At 42.9% G+C, this 14,117-nt stretch overlaps 1 protein-coding gene across 3 annotated transcripts in view; it reads left to right on the top strand.

The window, feature by feature from the left end:
• The window catches only part of NPAS2 (neuronal PAS domain protein 2), a 108,980-nt gene that overhangs the window by 69,171 nt on the left and 25,692 nt on the right, over positions 1–14,117 (top strand). For all 3 annotated transcript variants that reach the window (XM_075057287.1, XM_075057286.1, XM_075057285.1), the window contains exons 6-8: positions 3,390–3,510; positions 4,526–4,639; positions 13,791–13,909. In XM_075057287.1, the coding sequence (XP_074913388.1) occupies positions 3,390–3,510; positions 4,526–4,639; positions 13,791–13,909 (354 nt within the window). The remainder of the gene's footprint in view (positions 1–3,389; positions 3,511–4,525; positions 4,640–13,790; positions 13,910–14,117) is intronic.

Here is a 14,117-nt window from a genome sequence, read left to right as displayed (position 1 = left end):
CCTTACAGTGTACAAAAGTTTTGTGTGCTGTGTTGCTTTTACAGGTAGCGATGGGCACCTGAGCAGAATGTACAGGTTGATACAGGGGCCAAATCCCAGCACATGATAGTAGAGCTATCTTGATCTTTTGGGTTGATGGGAAAGAAGCCTGTCTCATTTGCAGCCTTCCACTTTCCCATTCCTGTACTGGTCATGTTGCTCAGTTCTCCTGCTTTCTTTCTCTACAGCAGAAATAACTCATCATATTTCCTCCTCACCCCTCCAAAAACAATGAAAAGGTGAAGGAGCTCCATTTTGGACTACAGGTGTTTTGTTGAAACTGCACATATACTTAAGCTATACATCAAATGATTGCAGAACTTGGGGCAAATTTACTGTATATTGTTTTTAGAATGGACCAGCATCCCTGTATGCAAAACTGTTGTTTCTTTGCCTGCTGTAGCTATCAGGGGTAAATACTCAGAAGTTTCTGTTAGCGGGATCCACAGCTTCCAAGGCGCAGAGTAGATTCCAGCTTAGCAGCATAAATATGCATTAATGTAGTTCATCTAACCACTCTAACCACAGTCACTGTAATTTATCTTTTATCCACTTTGCCTGTCTCATTCAGCAATGCTTTGTGGCTGTGTCTGCCAGCAGGGCAGAACTGCCCGCTGCAGAATAATTAGAATAATTAGACAAAGCTGCAAACCGTTCCCCTCCAACTGATACATTTTTGTCTGTGATGATCAAATTTTGTCCATCTCTCTGGTCACCTTTTTGCCATGGCACCAGATGTCTGCTCTTTGGGTCTGGTGAAGAATTAGTTCTGAATAGCTTGCCTGGCATTTCCTACAGCTCCAGTAAGACCATGGAATATTTGCTTCCTTCTCTCTATTTCATCTATCGATATATTCTTGATTGACATATTGATTCAAGAACATTGTTGGAGCCTTGATATGTGCAAGGTCCAGAAAATCTGTTCCGTGCGCTGCTTTACAGGTGTGCCTAACCTCTGCAGGAGGCAAGAATTGTAAAACACAGTAAGAAGTAGATAACTTACCATTTATTTCAAACTCATTAAAAAAAAGTTGGTATTTCCTAACAGCAAAGATGCAAACCAAACATTAAATTCTGGATATGGTACCTGATGGCAGGAAAAAATATAAATGCTAGGACTTGAAAATCAATAAATAGCTGGTGCTCAGGGCAGAAGGTTGCTCTGAGGGGTCGTGGAACAAAAGTCTCTTGTAAGTCCAACTGTAGGTGTAGTCGCAGGGCTCTACAGCTAGCCCCTTAAACAGAAATGACAGTGCAGAACTGGTAATAGGTTTTGAATTGGAGCTTGGTCACAGTATGGAGACAAAAGGTGGTACATCCTCAGGTCACTGAAGAAGCAATTGTGAGTTTGAGGAGCGGAGACAGCTCAGACCTAGTCCTCCTGCAGTTACTGCTGAGTGGATGGGAGATTAATTAACCTCCATGAGACTTGTGTGAAACTGGTGTATAAGTATCATTATCTACCATTTACAGGTAGAAAAGGAATGAGAAGGAAAAATTACTTTTCTGAGATTGTACTGTAAGCCTTGAACAGGACTCACCACTGCAGTTTCCCGTCAGGTGCTCTTTCTTCATATGCCCAAAATTACATGAACAATGTACTATATTTTGTGTAAATATAATGTGTCTATATAGATATTTGTGTGTGTGTATAAAATTAAATATATATATGTAGCGTTTGCTGCATATCAAGGTGCCACGATTAGATCAGTGATCAACCCCCAGACCAGGGAAAGAGACAGATAGCACACACAGTATGAGCGCCAACTTCCCCCTTTTATTGCGCAGTTAATTCCTTTTATACTAACAAGGGGAGGCGGGATTACAGGTACATCACAAGGCTGTGACTAACCCTCTAACTTTCCGTGACATCGTGAGATCTTCTGAATGCCGGACCCTACATATATACATTATATAAATATAATAATATATATTATTTCTACATATGTATAAAAAAACTTAAGCACGTACTGTATCAGTAGGATGCATAGCAATAAGGTATACACTAAAGTCACAAAAATAATTTTCAAGTATTCTTCACAAAAGGAACATTCAAGTAACGAGCACATGTAATAACTGAATAATCCAAAGTGATGTACTATTGCATCTAGATAAGTGTATAAAGCATAGCACTCTGATTTTCAAAGTATACTCAATGCATTTCAGTACTCTAAACAGGAATTCCACACAGAACAGCAGGCATGGGTAAAAAGCAGAGGGAAACCAAAGTGCAACCTTACATAAATACATAAATAAATGATGATGATTAATAACTTGCCAGTATCATACAGGGCTAACACATTTTCAACACAACTATACAGGCTGGTAACAGCTGCTGTGACGACACACGAAGCTGTGTCAGTGTGCCAGCCCAGCCCGAGTTACTCTCAAGTGGGATGGATGTAAGTCAATGCCATTAGAGGGTCACTTTATCTCAGGACTTCCTTTCAGATACGCTCTTCTAGCATTAAGTTAGTCACCATGCTGAACACAGGGAGACCTTCCTCTTGGCAACCCTGCGGCAGACTCTTTGTCTCCTCCACCCTGGGCCAGTCGTGGCCTTTTGCACAAATCCGCCTCCTCTTTCCATTCCCAAATCTCAGTACCTAGATTTCGGATGGATTTCAGGTTCATGCCAGCTGACTGTGGGGCTGGAGACACCTGGGCATTCAGCCCATGGCCGGCCAAAGGGCTTGGGCCAGTGGCACCCTGAAGTCCCCCTCTCTGGGGACTAACTACTGCTGCTGCAAAGCGATGTCCAGACTGGGGAGTCCCCTTCTCCCTGCTCCCACCTGCCAGGATGCAGGAAAGGGGGAACAACGCCTGCTACCCCGAGGGCACTTCCCAGGAGCTGAGGGGATCCCCCAGGGAAGGACTGGACCCGGGACTGACCCGGCTCTCGGGGCTGGTGGCCCAGGGTGACTCCCAGCCCCACTGCTCCCGTTAGTCGGGGTTTGCTGGGGAGAGAGCAAGCTCCAGTGATCCACAACAGGCCTGTGCATGCAGCTGGCGAGCAGCATGGGGAGCCAGGCACCCATTTTCCAGCTCGCTCCAAGATCTCATCATTTAATTGTATGGACATACCCCACGCATCTGATGTTGTCTGAGAAACGTTAGAGGAGCATCGCTGAGTGCTGAGAATTAAGCTGAGAACTGACCGAGGGAGAAGCGGCCACTCGGTTTGCCCAGCAGTTTCCCCCTGTGTTTTGGCCTTTGTCAGAAGTCCCTGGAAATCAGTGGGAAAACTCCTGTCAACTGCCACAGGCTTCATATCCACAGTGCTGTGCATCTCTGCAAGCGTTGCTCGTTGTGATATTTCTGTTTTTCTCAAATGTTCTTTTTCTTTGCAGTGTGATGTCTTGGATCAGAATTTGTTAAATTTCCTCCCAGAACAAGAACATTCAGAAATTTATAAAATGCTTTCTTCTTGTATGCTTATGACGGATTCTGCCTCATCGGATTACCTAAAAAGTAAGTTTTATTTTATCTTCCCCAGTAAATGAAAAAGCACAGGCAGGATAAAAATTTTCTCTCAGAAAGAGCTTTTTATGTGATGTGCAATATAAAACTTAGGTTCATAGCCTTTTAAAAAGATCTTGCCACCTGGAATGACCCTTTGGTTCCATTTTTAAATGAAACTCATAGCCTTTGTTTTACTAGGCTAAGACTACTTGCAGTTATGTTAATTATTAAATATCATATCTTTTGAGACAGCTAAGGAAAATAGGTTAGCCGATGGAAACTGAGAGTTCGCCTGAGACAAATCACATCTTAATTGATATTTCAGCCTGTTCAAGTAAGATGCTGTTGAGAGATGTGCTAATGTCACATACCTTTGGTTTGCATTATAGTTGAAAAGTATCTGTAAAATTATTGTAATTCTTTTTAAATTGAATCTTGTTTTTCTTAAAAACGCTTTTACTTGCCTCACCCTTATTCACTCTAGGAGGTAAGACGTAGGAAACCAGAAAACACACGATAATGTAAGATGTACAGCTGCTTAATCTACTGTATATACCAAACCTGCAGCTGATAGCCTATATGCCAAAGTTAATTTAATAGATATTTTGAGGTAATTAGGCATAGTTTTCCAACACAAGATGTAGAACAGCTGTGAGTCGTGAAAAGCTTAAATAGAAAAAAAGCTATAAATGAAGGATCCAATTCTCTCCTTCGCTACACCGATGCAATGGCAGCGTAACTCCCGTGATGAAGGTGGTGTAAGAGAAGGGCGAGTTAATCTGGAAGGCTGTCCCTGAGCTGCAGGCAGACCTGCGCACAGCGCTGAACAACCTGCATCCCTGCAAGGCGCTTCCTTGCAGAGGCTCTCATCCTGCAATGTATAGCACATCGGTGTATAGGACTCTGAGTGGTAACAAGCTGCTCTCATGCTGCCAGTTGCAAGATTGGGGTTGGAAGACACCGTTGGTTGTGTTTAGCTTAAATAGTATATTTATTTCTTCTTCTTCTTCTTTTAACAATCTAGCTGACAATGAACTAGAGTTTTATTGTCATCTTCTGAGAGGAAGTTTGAACCCAAAGGAATTTCCAACATATGAATACATAAAATTTGTAGGAAATTTTCGGTCTTACAGCAATGGTAAGCTTTAATTGTTGTATAAATGTTACTTTAGCTGTGTAAAATAAAATATAAGTATTGCTCCATTGAACAAGACAGGCTTTTAACTGAAAGGACTATTTTTAACAGTATGGGGTAAATTTTGCTTCACATGGATCTCGCAGCTGATTTGCAACAGCTGGATGAATACCTATAAAGAGGGAAATTGTGTTAGTTGCTTTTGTTACTGCCCTTCACTTGTTAGCAGTGATCCTGGACTCTGGGTAAGTTTGCAAATAATGACAGATTCAGAGGACGGTTTGTTTGTGCTCACTAATACTGTGTGCTAAGACTTTACTTATTAGCTAAATAATAAGCTTGCAACCTTATCTGCTCGCTTACATTCAACACAAATGCTGTGCCAGAACTGATAATCTGCCAAATCTGTCCTCTCACCCTTCTCTGCAAAATTTTGGGGAAAGGCAGCAGCACCACGTAATTGAGTGCCTGCACCCATGACCCCTTGCTGTGGTGAGGGGTCCCTGGCCGCTGACATCGGAGTGGCTGAGGACACTTCCACCTGCCTCCATCTCCAGCTGCCATTTTACATTCCTCTCCAGCACTGCAGAACACAATACCCTCAAAAAAAAAAAAAAAAAAAGGAAAGAAATACAGTCAGCATAGTCACTAATGCACCACAGTCAGTCTAGGGAAACCATCTTTCAAGGGATGAAGAGCAGATTTCCATCTCGTCCGTTCCCTAACAAACAGATTGCTGCATGGCCATTAGTGTCAGAAATGAAATACTCTTTTATTACTTTCCCTTCTCCTGCCTGCCCAAGTTTGCTTTAGTTACTTGCCTGATTGAACTCCAGAGTGGCATTTCCAAAGTTGCTGGTATTGTTCCAAATAGGTCATCCTCAGCAAAAAAATTCCCCACCGTGCTTTCCAAAAACCGCACGCCACACTGCAAAAAAAAATGTCCCTGTCCCCATTTAACTTTCTGCTCTTGCTCCACATGACTAGAATAGAAACCTACATGCAGGATGGAGATATGTATTTCTTGTTTGGTGCCATCTGATTTGAGGCTTTATTTGTATAAAAAATGTAACTGCCTGTATGCTTTCTAGTTTGAATGAAGCAAAATGCGGCTGCCTGACAGACGCGCACACCAAGCTGTTCTGTTTTCTAGAGCAGAAACCGGATTTCAGGTGCTGACTCATAAGGATACATTTCTACCAGGGGAATTTCTGATCCATTTTCTTCAAGGATTTTCAGCCTTTCTTTCTGGCGTGACCTTAATATTGCCCTTTTACCCGTTAGGATTTCATATCCCAGCGTTTGTATCAGTGGTTATTTCTCGGAAGAAAAATAAAACTTGCATTACAGGTATCTTCCCTAGCTTAATGCATATAAACTAAATGGGAACATATTGATTTCAGAAGGCGCCAAATCATTTTCCAAAGACCCCAGCTTATAGCTTTCAAATAGGATATGTGCTTTCTGCTTCAATTTTTAATTATTTTTTTCCTTTGTGCCACCTTTTTCTAAATATTCCACTTTATTTTGTCTCTTCCACTTTCTTCCTGTCTCTGCTGCAGTCTGACCCTCCGGTCAATAGGGACAGGATGGCTCTTGCCCCAGCTCTGGGAGATGGTGCCTCCCAGCTCCCTTCCCCGTTCCCCATCACAGAATGGCAGCTTGTCCATCCTGATTTTAGTTTCCCCAGTTCAGTGCAGAGCCTGGTGGAAATACTTGCTTCACCAGTGCATCCCCAGCACTGCTCCCCCTTGGCTGGGGGTCATCCCCGTGGCCCCCTCTGCCCCCCCTGCCACCAGCCTGGCTCCTAATCCAGCCACAAAACCACCTCTCAGTAAAGGTAGAAGCAAGTGCGTCGGACTTGTGATGTAGCAGCAGCAAACTGTTTGCTTGGGAGCTGATAACCTTGGGCCAAGGACAGAGCGAGCAGCTGGAGGAGGGTGCAAACCTCCAAAGCGGCTATCGTTAACTCCACTGGGCTTCTTGCGTTGGTCAGCTGCACCCTGAGCAAGGCATGGAGGACATCAGCTCAAGCAAACACCGTATGAACGCAGCCGCCCTTTGGGCAGCTTTCCAGCCCTGGGACCGGGGACAAGCAGCTGTGTTTTGGCACAGGGACTTGCGGCACGGACACCTTTGGGCATCTGATGGGCGCAGTGGTGGGCTGGGTTACTGCCTCTGCTTGGCCCCCCACACCCCATTATCGGGTACTGTCCCCCCCCGAGCTCATGCATCCCAGGGCTGTCGCCTGCCGGACCTGCCAATAATTGCTTTCTTCTTCCTTCCATTAAATAAATACCCATTCTCCAGCCAGCTCCCCTCCAGAGGTGAGGCCAAGCAGGCAAGAAAGACAGTGGTGGGAAGGGTGGCAGGGGAGAGACATATCACTCACAGGGCAGCGCTCGTCCTACGTGTGTAGGATCAGCTGGCCCCAAATCCTGCTTTTTGGAGGTGTTTGTGGAGGAAGGAGGCTAAGCTAAAGATAAGAAAAGAGTTAGCTGGGGGAGAAAGACAGAAATTGCAAATTAAGCTTAATTAACAGGAGGCATTCCTTATGAATGTATTCAAGAATGCTTTTCCCTGTAGCTTTTCACAGCAGTGGAAGTGTGAGCATGTTTTTACACATGGGAGACTGATACAGGATGTTCTTCTCTAAATACAAATCTCTGCCGTTCCTTTTTAGCCACCCGACACCAAATCCTACCTTTGTTTCCAATGGTTTGCTGTGTGTACTCTGAGTCCGCCCTGCCTGCGCGTTCCTGCCGCAGGGACACCGGAGCCTCTGTGGCTGGGGAAGCTCTTTTATCCCTGGGCAGGCTGTATCCCATCAGGATACTTAACTATTCTATTCTCATTAATGTAGAGTTGTGGCAGTGACAGTCCTAACGAATCTTTCACCCTTCCTTCTTACTTAACCTTCACTAATATTCTGAAGAACTGGTAGGTCCTTTTTTGCCCTCTTTAACAGAAATGTCACAAACTTTATTCTATTTCCACATAACCTTTTATGTAACCTCCCTTGAATTATCATCTTCTTAGGCTCATTTTATTATTGTTCATTGCTCATATAATAGTGGGGCTTGGGGGAAGGGGGTCATGTGTGCTGGGGTCCCAGTCACCTTGCCCCCCTTCCTCCTCCCTCATACCTTCTCTGTTAATCGCATTGTGACTTATGGCTGAGAACATCATATAGGGATGGGTTTGAATGGATTAATTTGAAGGACTGAGGCTTAGAAAGCCAGTTAGGGGCTTAGCTGCTCTCCCTAACTTGAGTGAGAGCTCTGGGGCAAGGCCATTGTACTGAGATGCCAAAGAGAATTTTCTTTCTGCTAAAGTAGAACAAATACCTGGTATCTACCAAGGTGACTTTATCACCAGGATTGCTGTCAGGAGGCAGATCACACACAACCTACATCAAACCCATGCTACTCCCCCAGAGGAGCAGTCACTGGCATCTTCCCCCGTCCGAGAAGGGGCAGGGAGATGCCTGTGCAGCCCCCAGAAATTGCCCAGGAAAATTCACACAGGTCACAGCATGAGTTCAGTCTTTCAGAAGATCGCTGTCCCTGGAGCTCCTGGGCTTGGCTATAGCTGGAGGCTAGAGGAGCTGCACAGCCCAGTGCCAGGGCTAGCAGGGGGGGTCCATGCTTGGGCTGGTCCCGGGGATGGTGTGCGGTAAGCCGAACTCCGTAACCCCTGCCGCAAGGACATTTCTGCAGCTGTATCTCCAGCAGGGATGTGACACGAGCCGCCTGTACATGGGCGAACATCCCTGGAAGTAGCTGTGCCCAAGCGAGAGCGGCTGACCGGGGAAACAGCAATGTGAGCTGTGCGGAGTGACTGCATGAGTCACTGGCTGTGCTAAATCAAATACAAGAGATCTGATTTTCCATTTGGGAGGATTATATAATCATCATTAATTAAGCTTCAATGAGAAAAGCAGGACTGTAACCTGACGTGAAGACTCAGTAGTCCCTTGAGAGGAGGGGAGGTGGCCCATGGGCCACTCAGAAGAGGAAGATGGAGTTCCCTCTCTGCTCCTGTGAGAAAGCCTACTTGCTCTCAGAGCATAAGGGGGGGTTATTTGCAAATAGGAACGCTTTCCAATATTTTTCTATATTTTGGGTTCTGGTCCTGTGGTCCAGATTTTAACAAGAGAGATGAATATAAGCAAACATCTGAGGGAGCCAAGTGCCATCACTGTACCTATTGACCAGTAGTACCTGATGAATAATGCAGTGGCTCCCATCCAGTTTTGCCTGAGGGCTGAGGGGGGAGGCAAGTAATAAAGATAACCGTCCAAAAAATCCAAGGAAATGCTTAGCTTCCAGTATAAAATGTCAAATTAAGTAAGAATAAATTATTTTACAAAGCTGCTTAATAGCTCACTCTGATAAGAAAAGATAAGGCAGGCTGGATTTATCCCTCCTGTGAAAATTGTTTGCACGTTTGTAAACAGAAAAAGATCTCTCATAATTATATAACCAAATATTGGCTTTGGTATCCTATTTCTGAGGTGACGTACTTGCTTAAAAACTCCTGAAAGGGGCAAAGCCAGAGTCCTGCCTTTCAAAGTGTTCACCAATATAAAAAAGGACCACCAGCATCTTTAAAGTGGCAGATCCATCCTTTCATCCAAAATGCCTGAAGTTTTCCTTTTGAAGGAGGAGATAACCGTTACGTGAAAAGAGTTCCTGATCAAGTAATATAATTAAATATTATAGTGGAATTTAAAATTGTGCATTTTTGTTCCCAATTACATGGAAACTCAGGAAGTATGTGGTTACTGGATGCTAATAATAGCAGATACTCTACTGTTAGCTGGTGTAACTCTCAGAGATAAGTATAACCATCAAGAGAATTATTACACTGAGGAGAAAAAAAAAATCTTTTTACTCCCAAAACAATTAATTCAATCTGAATTCCTTTTTAAAAGAAATAAACAGATTTATACAAAAGATACATTGATCTTGAGCCTCCACAAGCATATGCAGAAACATCTGATAACAAGAATAACTCAAACTGAAATGAATGTTTTGATCAGAACCGACAGCCGCATATTATTATTTGCTATTAACAATATTGTAGAAGCTGCAGCTAGCCATCTGCAGTGTTTATGCTGGGCTTTCTATGGGCACTTAAGAAAAAAGGCACCATCCTGTCCTAAAGAATTTACTTGGGGTTCATATCAACACAGGATGGCGAGGGGAGAAACAGGAGGAGGAAAGAGGAGAGAGTAGATCAAAGCAGACAAGTGATGTATGGACACCATCACAGTTACTCATCCAAAGCTACTGAGTGCAGTCTGGCTTGCCACTAGCACTTTAGATTTCTTCATTATATATATTAATTGCTGATTCTTCTGTATATCTGTGGTCTGAGTTTATTTATATGAAACAATCTTGATTTTATTCTGGTCTCTTGGGCTTGTATTTTTTGAAATCACTGTTCAGTTTGTTTGACAGTCACTAAGACCGGTTCTTTAAACATTAACATCTAGTGACAAAATAGGAAGGAGGGATTTCTTCTTTCGAATGGCATAAATGAGATGTTTGCTGTTATAGGAAGAATACATTTTAAATATCCTAAGTTAAATTAAGATGACCGAGCAACTGACTGCCGTACTATTATTAACCGAATAATGTGGCATCTGGAGTTTTTTAAACATGTTTTCATTCATTTCATGTGGCATGATTTGTATCCCTAAGGATAAAAATCTTTTTGTCTATGGTAGTTAAGGGCCTGATTCCTTATATATATTACTTATTTTTAACATCTTGTCCTTAGTGTCCTCGTCTTTAAAAAAAAACAAAACCAAAAACAAACAACAACAACAAAACCTGTATATAGGCAAATCAGCTTCTTTCTATCTTCTTATATGATATTTGCAGGTAATTTAATACTTCTACAAAAGAATTTTATGGTAGCTCTAGGAGCAGCAGGTCTGATAGCTAACCACGAAACCGATTAAAATTCATGCTAAGGAGCATCAGCTGATATATATGAGACAACTGTTTCACCTTTCTGATTATGTATTTAGCTTTGTCACATGACCTTCTAATTCCCTACTCAAGATATCTTGTCTAGATCATTTAATTGGGAAACACACATGCCCTCATTTACCCGAGCCCACCTGTTTATAGCCAGTTTAACATTTTCATCAGGAGCCTTGTGACAAAAGCACTCCAAGACCTGTATTTGACTTACAATTGTTAATATCATCCTAGCCTCAGACTTCATCCTATATTTTCCATTCCACCATTTTTCTGTGGTGCTCTCAGAAAGTTTGCTATTGAACTTTGCTACTTCAAGATGTTGTGTGTTTCTTTTAAAGAGCCTTGGAGAATTATAAAGTATGATTTTTCAGATGGCATGCTTAAAAGATTATACCAAGATTATTTTTTTTTTAAATTCATGTAATGATCTCTTTTTTTAACTACACTTTAAAATTTATCAACAAAAAAAGCTGAAATTTGCTGACCAGCTGCAAGAGCAGAGCAAAACAGGCTGTGCAGATAGAGCTGTGAAAAGAAGAGATACCAACAAAATAAGTCAGACAGCAAAGTAATTCAGAAATAAATGTGGGATTATTTTTTTTCTTTCAGTTATGGTAGTTGTTATTTTCAGATCAAAATGTACATTTCAAGGTGATGGCTACCTGCCTGCATCATTGAGGCTTTTAGTGCTTTGGGCTTTGTGAAGGGCAGCTGAGTATGGAGATGGCACAGTAGCTGTTTGAAGACTGGATGACTTTCAGCCAGGCCAGCTCTACCTCATCTCCTTGGCCTTACTCACTCACTGCTGCCAAATTCAACATTCCCAAATGTTGTGATGAAATCCCAAAGTTACTACATAGCTATACTATATGATAATTATTACCCTTTTAGTACTGCATTTACCTCTTGGAAATATAATCCTATTTTGTAAATGCCACATTCAAGGATGTATCCGCTCTCTTCTGGGAATACGTCTCAGGCTCATGGCTGTTTACATCAAACAGCTGACATAAAAAAGCCATCCGTGCTCTTTGGTGCTACTCGGTCTCCACTGGGCATTTCTTCTACAACTGGTATCATTTGCAAGCCCATGGGTTCACAAACTAAGTTAACTTATCATACCTGGAGGCTGAATGTGCTTATCTTATTTTCATATCTTAGAGCCAGCCTGCAAACATTTGCTACTGAATTTGGCTATTACAGAGAGAAACGGCCCCATTGACTTCAAACATGACAACATATTACATAGTAGGACAGGAGGTAACTTTTTACAGTGCCCTTAATGTAGGTTTATAGCAATCCCATTCATTTTTAAACGGGACTGACTACAGAAATCGACAGACTTGCACAAAATAATCATGTCAGAGACGAACCAGTAACTCTTTACTCAGGCTCCTCCTGTTTGCTGTAGCTCCTAACTCTTTCTTCTTTTTTCACCTCTTGTATTAATAATCCCACAGAAGCCCTCATTTATGCACATAACCCCGGGAGCAGAACGGGAATACATATTCCTATGAAGTCCCCAGAGCAAGTGTGCTTTGCTGGTGAAAGGAGGAGAATTTTGCCCATATTTTTTATCTCAATATCCAGTCAGCCATGCCCTCCAGCCTCAACTGCAAGAGAGGGCTGTAATCTCTGTGGATGTTCACATCTGTGCTGCCTTCTCAGATGAGGAATCTTTCTTCCCCTTTTTGGCGCAATATATATTGTGCACACAGTGGCCTAAACCAGTTAATCACAGGTGTGAATTCTCCTCAGAGTACTTATTTTTCTCCCTCACACCCTCTTATCCTTGTTATCAGCTATTTATCGTTATTCTAAGGCTTTTAATAGGTTGAACTGGGTTCCAAAAGCACATGTGATAAGTTGAGACTTCTTCCATCTCTACAATTTATGCTAGTGAACTAAGGCCCAGTGCAGAAGCACCCCAGAATAAAACCTGCTAGTTATCTCCTCCCAGGTAGATACAAACCTCTTCATTTTCACAGGAATGGACATATTTATCCTTGCTTTGTCCTATGCAGAAGAGACAAACTGTAGGAAACTTCATAAAGTTGGATATAGGGGCCTAATAGTAAGGAAAGATGGTTTCATATTAGCATTAATCCCTATTAGCATTAGATTAACTCAGATTGGTGAACTCTGGCTGCTAGATGGGACCTTCTCTGCCCCCATGGGAGACAGTCGGCTGGGGAGCACAGAAGCCCATGGGGCCAGCCCCGTTCCCACTGCAGCTTAGCACACAGCTTGCTTTCACTGCTGTGGGAGCGGGATTACCATCACTAAACAGCTCGAACCTGGACGAAAAATTTGCATTATGTCGTTCTGACATGGGACTGTGGGCTAGCTTGAGGCAACATGTTCTTTTGGCAACGCATCGCTGTGGCAGGAGGTGCTAGTGGGCTCTCAAAGCGACACAAGAGCCATGCAGTCATGAAAGACACAGATACAAAAACTATATACAAAATCTGTAGCCACATTGCATCCAGTTTTTCCTTCTGCCCAGTGTTTCAGGAGACAGCAGGCTATCTGCAGACTCGCCAGAAATGCCCAGCTCTGGAAGGAGGTGCTGTGCACGGAGTCCTCTTTGCTCTTCTTTGGAACAAGGAGAACTCGAGCATGCTGGGGACGGTTCTCCTTAGATGCGGAAGGGGAAGGCGCATTTCAGCAGCTGAGAATCACAAGCAGCCTCTTGCTAGCTCGATGAAGCCTTGCTGGCTGCGGGCCCTGGTGTTTTGCCACTGATGACTTGACGAACTCTCTTCAGCTACCTCCTTTGCAAATGCTTTTTTTCACTGCCTCATGGAAGTTAGGGCGCTAGGCATGCTGCAGTTTATATTTTTTTCTCGTGAATGGTGAAAAAGAGCAATTGGATGTGTGGGGTTTCTTTCCAGAAAGCTGGTTTATGCTCTGTAATAAGGTTTGGCCTTATTTTTATCAGGATTAACCTATAAGATTCATACTTGAAGTTAAGCTCTGATGTCTTTCTGCCTAACATGACTGACTTGGATTTAAATATATGCATATCAGCTTTAAAAGCTTTTAGAGCACTTCTTTGAATAAAATTAGTATTAGTATACTTCAAGTGTGCAAAATATTCAGGGAGAGCAAATCTCGTATGAGGCATGACTCCGGGTCCCATTTTTTTCCCTACCTAGTGCCTAACTCCACTTGCAATGGCTTTGATGAGGCTGTGCCAAGGGCTTACAGAACATCCCCAGGAAAGCAGATATGCTTCGTTGCGACTGTTCGTTTGGCAACGCCTCAGTTTTTAAAGGTAAGTGCGTACCCTGGGTCCCATTCATTTCAGAACTTCTCAAACCACTTTCAGATGGGGTGACACACAAAGTTCTTAGTTTTGCTAATTGAATGGATTACAGATATCACATTTCATGCATAAAAATCCAGTGAAGAGGATTATCGGTGCGAGCCAGGATCTGCGGAAGCGGTGTCACTTCACAGGAAATGGAAACCCTCCTTACATT

The sequence above is a fragment of the Buteo buteo genome, chromosome 25 (assembly GCF_964188355.1).
Source record: "Buteo buteo chromosome 25, bButBut1.hap1.1, whole genome shotgun sequence".
NCBI lineage: Eukaryota > Metazoa > Chordata > Aves > Accipitriformes > Accipitridae > Buteo > Buteo buteo.
The sequence above is the reverse complement of the archived record's forward strand: the minus strand, read 5'-3'. Positions and strand labels throughout refer to the sequence as shown.